The sequence below is a fragment of the Echinops telfairi genome, unplaced genomic scaffold (assembly GCF_000313985.2).
Source record: "Echinops telfairi isolate 266 unplaced genomic scaffold, ASM31398v2 ScPeMD7_7459;HRSCAF=8497, whole genome shotgun sequence".
NCBI lineage: Eukaryota > Metazoa > Chordata > Mammalia > Afrosoricida > Tenrecidae > Echinops > Echinops telfairi.
Window position 1 is genome coordinate 7,252,476 of NW_022111359.1, and position 7,801 is coordinate 7,260,276.

Below are 7,801 nucleotides of genomic sequence, written 5' to 3' on the forward strand. Positions count from 1 at the left end.
ATCCATCCATCCAACCATCCACTCTTCCTTTCCATGTACTGGAGTGGAGGAAGGGACTAAAGATTTTATGTGACCTGCATTTACTAAGCACTTAGTCTGTCCAATGGGTATGAAGATGGTGCAGGACGGGACAATGCTTCATTCTGTTATAATGCCATAATTCAGAACTTATTTGGTGGCAACAACCACTACATCAGCAACACTATGTCCCAAGCATCCTGTTGGGTGTTGAGGAGACAAAACGAGAAGATATAATCATTGCACACCTGGAATACAGTTGAGTGAGGAGGACAGACCTGCGATCAGGAAGTTACAATGCAGAGTGGTGCGGATTGTGATCAGGAGACTCAGGACAGTGTGGGAACCCTCAAGAGGACCCCCAAGAGGACCCCCGACCTAATGGCGAGAGGGCCAGGTGGCCTCATGAGAGGACAAGCTGATAGCTGAGGGAGGAGTTGTTACCCAGGCTAAAAGGCTACAGAAGAAGTTAGGGAAATGGTTCCAGGAAGTTGGAGCAGGATGTGTACTGGTCTGGAGGTGAAAGAGTGATTGGTGTGTTTGGTGAGCACAAAGCCAAGGGCTGGTGTCTGTCTGGTTCACTTCAGTATCACCAGGGTCTGGAATATAGTATGTGATCAATCAATCTCAAATGCATGGTGATAAATGGGTGGGGCTAACCATTGCGCTCTCTTGCCTCTGAATTTGGACTACTAGGACTGGAAGGGGCTCAAGGTCCTCGCTTCTGTCTAGTCCTTATTTTTGTTCCACGAAGGCAGAGACCCTCTTTTGTTTCATCCACCACTGAATTCCTAGCCCCCAGAATACTGTGCTATTGGTAATTGCTTCTCAAAAACATGCATTGAATGAAGACAGGGACACTAGTTAAGAGCTTATTTTCTACTGGGGAAAGAAAACAGGAAGACAGTGACCTGGATAATGGCTTACCTGAACAGTTTTGTTAAGAACTGTGAAGGGTGAGTTTTGTGGGCAGTGGTTTGAGAGGGCCTTTGGGATGGGATGTTTAGAAAGGTCTAGGCTGTAAAGCGTCTGTCCATCCGTCCATCCATCTATCCATTAATCCACACATTAACTCATCATCCATTCATCCATACCTCCATCCACCTACCCACTTATCCGTTTATCTATCCATCTATTTATGAATCTACTCATCCATTAATCTACACATTAACACATCCATGTATCCATCCATCCACCCATCCACTCATTCATCTATCCATCCATTTATCCATACATGAACATATCCATCCATCCTTCGTCCATCCATAAATTATTATATATTGTGTGCCCTGGAAGGAGCTCTGGAAAGAGTTCCCACAGAGCTGCTGACCACAAGGTTGACTGTTTGAACCCACCGACTCTTCTATAGGAGAAGGTTGAACCCATCTGCTCCCGTGAATATTTGAAGTATTGGAAACCTGGAAGGGGCAGTTCTCCTTTGTCCAGTAGGGTCATGGTGAGCTGTAATGGACCCGGTGAAAGTGAGCTAGGTTTGTTTTTCTTGGTGTGCCCCCGTGGCCAAGTGTTTAACCGCTCAACTGCTGAATGCAAGGTCAGTGGTTACAGCCCACCAGTTGCGGCAGGAGAAAGACAGGACAGCCTGTTTCTGTAAGGGGCATAGTCTGGGAAACCCTAGGGGACAGGTCCACTCTGTTTTATAGGGTCACAATGAACTGGAAGCGACTCGATGGTAATGACTTTTTGGGTTGTTTTTTTGCGTTGCGCCAGGCTCTGCCCTGGGCTCTTGGCATCCAGTGATGAGCGATACAGGCAACACACCCTGACCTTGTGGAGCTCAGGGTGTAGTGTGGGAGACAGACAACACATATGTTTAAGAGTGAAATAGATAATCAGCCAGGTGGTGACAAATGCTATGGAAGAAAGTAAAGCAGCAAAAAGGGTACAGGGAGGCTTGAGTGGGGTGAGGCTCGGCGTGTGAAGTAGGGTGGCTTGGGAGGCCTTCCTGAGAAGCTGCTGTTTGAGTAGAGACCTGCAGGAGGGGAGGGGGGCTGACAGATGCATATCTGGGGAATGGACTCTCCCAACGGAAGGAGCAGCAGGTGCAGAGGCCCTGAGGTGGGAGCCGGCCTGGCATGTTGAGAACAGCAGGGGAGGTGTGCAGAGGCTACCCTGACCATTTCTTTGTCTGTTCCTCAGATTGGCTGGTTCCCCTCCAACTATGTGGAGGAAGATTATTCCGAATACTGCTGAGCCCCATGCATTGGTGGAGAGACGAGAGACTCCAGATCTGAGCCCAGGAGAAGTTTTCAGCTGGACCAGGGGCCGCGACAGGGCCCAGCTGTCCAGGAGCCCGGGAGGGACTGTGGAGGGCCAGAGTCCAGTGGGCCCGGCTCCTGGAGCCTTGCTTAATTTATAACAAATTGATTATTTCTTGGGTCCCTTTGACAAGATGGGCTCAAGGCCACAGTTCTGAATAAAATGGAATTTTGTCATTCAGAAGAATACGGAAGTGTCAACAAGGGGAGCCCACTCATCAACCTCTACCTCACACCATTATCACTTTTCTCTGCCATACTCTCACACTCACTGCCATTGAATTGATTTCAACTCCTAGTGACCCTATAGGGCAGGGTAGAACTGCCTCTGTTGGTTTCTGAGACTGTAACTCTTTACACCCAGAATATGAACAGAGCCATGGCTTTCTCCATCGCATCATATGCATGTGGAAGGTGGACATTGACTAAAGAAGACTGCAGAAGAATTGATGAATTTGCATTGTGGGGCTGGAGAAGAATATCGAAAGTACCATGGACTGCTGAAAGGATGAATAGATCTATCTTGGAAGAAGTATGGCTACAGTGCTCCTTAGAGGCAAAGATGATGAGCCTCTACATTGTCTACATACTTTGGAGATGTTGTCAGGAGAGATCAGTCCCTGGAGAAGGACATCATGCTTGGTAAAGTAGGGGGGTGGTGAAAAAGAGGCAGGCCCTCGATGAGATGGATTGAGACTATGGCTGCAATGATGGGAGCAGGTATAGGAACAATTGTGAGGATGGCGCAGGACTGGGCAGTGTTTCGTTTTGTTGTGCATAATGTCGCTCTGGGTTAGAACCTACTAGATGGCACCTGACAACAACAATAGCAACAACAACAACAACAACAACTCTTTACAGGAGTACAAAGCCTCATCTTTAAAATCTTTTAAGACACACATTTAAAAACTTTATATTAAAAAAATGAAAATGTAATATAAGGAGAACCCTAGTGGTGTGGTGGTCAGTATTGGGCTGCTAGTTCAAAACCACCAGTCACTCCATGGGACAAAGAAAGGACTTTCTACTCCTGTGAAGAGTTACAGTCTGGGAAACCCACGGGGCAGTTGTACCCTGTTCTATGGGGTCACTGTGAGCTGGCATTGACTGCAGGGCAGTGAGTTAGTGAGAATATAATTTTATTGGCCTATACTTCACATATCATATACTTGCTCAATTATATTACGAAGATTCGTGCAATGTTCACCACAACCAAGTTCAAATCATTTTCTTCTTGTACTTCTTGTTTTTAGCTCCCCATTTCCCTCCATCCTCCCCTGCTATGCCCCTAAGCAATTATCAGTCCAGTTGCTGTCTGTATAGATTTACCTATCCTGGATTTCATATGCAGAAAACCATACAAAACACACAAAAAACAAACACACACACACACACACAAAGAATGATTAGACAAATCATAGAAAAACCTCAATCAAGAAGAAAGCAGAAATATTAAAAACTGAAACAACTTTAAAGCAAATCAAAAGGAAGCTCAAATGATAAGGTATTACACTTACCCTAACTAAATCTGCCATAATTGACTTAACAATGTTCTCTCTCTGATAATAGGACTATTCACATCCCTCAACTATGGTCAGAGGGAATTCATGGGAGGCTTAATCCATGTGGGGGATCCTGAAAATGAATTTTGGGCTTTCACGGTCATCCATTGCCTTCTGCAAACCAGCTGTTCAGAATTTAAGCTCTGATACCGTTCCCTCATTCAGAATTGGATTTTATTATTTGTACTCCTTGAATCACACAGGCGGGTGTGCTTCTTCCGTGTGGACTTAATTGACGCCTCACTTACATGGCATGTTGTTTGAAGTCAAGCCTTTAAGACTCCAGACACTATTCTTTCTTATAGCTGGGAATCATCTGGTTTCTTCACCACACTTTGAGAGCTTCAGCTTCCTCCCAAACAGCCACTAGTGCTTTCTTTGTGCTTATCAGCCCAATTCATAACCCACCAGGCCACCAGATCTCAATTACACCTGAAGGGGAAAATGGGATCCCATACAGTAAGAAAGAACCTCCCCTACACAGATCCAGGGTTATAAAAATGTATCTCCCTCTCTCTCTCTTCCTCCCTATTCTCAATGCCTCCAGTCCTTCATGGCTCAGAACTGCTTAGTAGGGAGCAGATCGCCTTGTCTCTCCCTTGTGGAGCTGCTGGTGGGTTGAAGGGCTGACCTTGCTGTTGGTAGCACGATGTTTAACTTGCTATGCCACCAGGAAAACGTGTTTTCCTTCATTACAGAAATGGTGGTGGAGTGGGTTAGGGGTGGGGCTTCTAAGAACCGGGTCAGCAGTTCCAATACACCGGCTGCTCCTTGGGTGAGAGATGAGGCTTTCTACTCCCATCAACAACTAATCCCAGAAACCCCCAAGGGCCATTCTACCCTGTGCTCTCGGGTCACTGGAAGTCAGAATTGACTTGATGGCAGTGAGTATGGAGTTTTTGTTGCTCTCCCCACACTCTCATCACCCCAATCCTGGTCCCTCGGTGACCAATCCACCCAGTGCCAGCCTGGGTGGAGGGGGGGAAGCTTGATGATCTGAGTCAGAATCAAGTTGATGGCAATGGATTTGGCTTTATTGTTTTAATTGTTCTATAAGCATGCTTATGAGCCCCGCTGGTGTCATGTGCTATGTATGGGGCTTCTAACTGCGAGATCAGCTCATCGGGTGAAAGATGAAGCTTTTTATTCCCGTAAGGAGTTGCTGTCTTCGGAAACACACAGGGGGAGTGCTATTCTGCCCCGTCGGGTGGCTGTGAGCAGAAATCGACTCTATAGCAGTGAGTCTAGAAAGATAGTGTGCTTGATCAAGGAGAGGGTCAGTGATAAAGAGGAAAGACCTTCAACGAGATGGATGGCCCCAGTGGGTGCAACAATGGACTGAACCATAAGCACAATCGTGAAGTCAGTGCAGGCCTGAGTGGTCTTCCTTGTCCTTGTTCACGGGAGCTCTCGGAGTCAAAACCAACTTAAGGTGACCTACCAGAGTATTCCAGCAGCAGAGTATTCCAATGACTAGAGTCCCTGAATGCTGCAAATGGCTAATATGTTCCACGATGAACTGAAACATGGGTGGTTCAAGCCTCCTTCCTGCTTCCTTGGGAGAGAAAGACCTGGTATTCCTCGCCCGGGATCCCAGCATTGAGAACAGCCCCCGGGCCACAGCTCTACAGCTCTATGCAGACACACAGGGAGCCTCTTTGAGTCCAAGCCCACTCAATGGCAATGGCCAGGCCTTGCTTCAGAGGCACATCTGAGAGCTCTTGAAGCTCTCACCTTTGAGTCAGCCGCTGAGCCTGTTAACTGTTTGCACAGCCTAGGGGCTCCTCTCCTCAGTATAAACACACACTTATCCTTCAAAGACCCTGACCCAACATCCACTTCCAGAAGACCTCTCATCCCTCAACGATGCTTCATCTCTGCGTCTCCCTCTTCCCCAGCCATGGCCACACGGACTGGGAAACCTGTGTCCAGCAGGCCTCTGGGGCAAGACTTCTGTGTATGGCTCTGGGTGCAGAGAGAATATGGGAAGGGTTTTCTGGGTGAATGTGTGTGGGGTGAAATTGAGGAACTTGATGCTTTTGATCAAATGGGAAGTCAAAAGCATCAGGAACCCTTTTTGGTGTCAAAATCTGGACAAGGTAGTGAGCATGCACATGTACACCTACACAACACAGTTCCCTCTTAACTTCCTTAGACGCAGGCCAACAGCACAAGTCGGGTCACTATTGATCTTGTCTACCAAGGGGCAAGCTTGGCTTTCATTTGGACCTGTCAGCATCGCATAAGGAAGATCAATGAAGAATCGATGGATTTGAATTGTGATGCTGGCGGAAAATTTGGAAACCACCATGGACTGTGTCAGAACCAATCAAGTCAGCATTGAATTAAGTACAGCCAGAGTACTCCTTAGAGACAAGGATGGACAAACTTCGTCCATGCACTTTGTACATGTCAGGAGAGACCAGTCCCTGGAAAAGCTCATCATATTTGGTAAAGGAGAAGGGCAGCGCAAAAGAGGAAGACTCTGGACAAGATGGATGGACAGTCAGTGACCGCATCCATGGGCTCACATGTAAGAACAATTGTGAGGATGGAGCAGGACCAGGTGGTGTTTTGTTTGCTTCACATACGGTGGCTCTGAGTTGGAACTGACTTGATGGCACCTAACAACAACAACAGCAGCAACAACTGCAACAACGATAAGAACAGCAACCACGACAGCAATGGCAACGACTACAGCAACAACTACAACAACAGCTACTACTACAACTACAGCAACAACTAGAACAACAGCAGCCATGACAACAGCAACAACTACAGCAACAACTACTACAACAACCACAGCAACAACTATTATAACAACTACAGCAACAACAACAGCAACAACTCTTGCAACAACTACTACAACTACAGCAACAACAACTATTACAATAACTACTACAACAACTATAGCAACAACAACAACAACTATGACAACAACTACAGCAACCACAACTACGACAACAACTACAGTAACAACTAGAAAAACAGTAGCCATGACAACAACAACTACAGCAACAGCAGCATGCGGGAGAAAGGTCGGCCTGCCTGTGTGCAGGTCTTTGTAAGCACTGATGTTCAGGGATAACTCCATTGGATCCGATGGGTAGCTCCCTATCTGCTTCTGAATACACACACACTTCATGTGTGAACATTGTCACTGCTTTTATATGCCCTCCCTGAAAACCCTAACAGCAAAGAAATGAACAAATCCAATGATCACCAAGTTGATTCGGACTCACGATAATCCCATGTCAGAGAAGAACTACACTTCACAGGGTTCTTAATGGATGATGATGATTTTCGAATATAGTTTTACTGACATGTGGTGCACAGAGCCTCCACTGCCATAGTTTGGTCATGTTGAAAAGAGTTGTACAAGCATCACTGAAATCAGTTCCAGAACATTTTCTCCCCTCTTGTATTTGTTACTCGCATCCCATTTCCCTCCTACCCTCCCCTCACCCCACACCCTCGAGAAGCCCCGAATCCAGTTACTGTCTCTATAGTCTCACCCATCCTGGACTTCTCAGTATACTGGAAAACATTACAACCCCCACCCCACAATATAACAACAAAACAAAACCAACAACAATAGCAAAATAAACCAGAGGAAAAAAACCCAATCAAGAAAAAAGCAGGCAGTATTAGAAACTGGAACAAATTAAAATGAGTCAGAAGGGAGAGCTAATGATCAGGGACCACATTTTAACCTATTTACCTCTGCCGTGATTGTATTGATGAAATTCTCTGCTAACAAGGCTTTTCCCATCTCTCAACAATGGTCACAGGGGGTTTACGTGTGGCTTAATCCAGCCGTGGACCCTGCAAATGGATTTTAGGCTTCCACTGACATCCAGAGTCTTCTTGAATCAGGTGCTCACAATCCAAGCTCCAACACCATTCTCTCCTGAAGATTTGAGTTTTATTATTTCCAATCCTTGG

General features: G+C 46.3%; 1 protein-coding gene across 1 annotated transcript in view; it reads left to right on the forward strand.

Moving 5' to 3' along the window:
* Positions 1–6,839, forward strand: part of VAV1 (vav guanine nucleotide exchange factor 1) — a 98,455-nt gene extending 91,616 nt beyond the window's left edge. Inside the window, exons 26-27 of the mRNA XM_013007647.1 lie at positions 5,755–5,813; positions 6,603–6,839. Coding sequence (XP_012863101.1) covers positions 5,755–5,813; positions 6,603–6,839 — 296 coding nt within the window. The remainder of the gene's footprint in view (positions 1–5,754; positions 5,814–6,602) is intronic.
* The last annotated feature ends 962 nt before the right edge of the window (positions 6,840–7,801 follow it).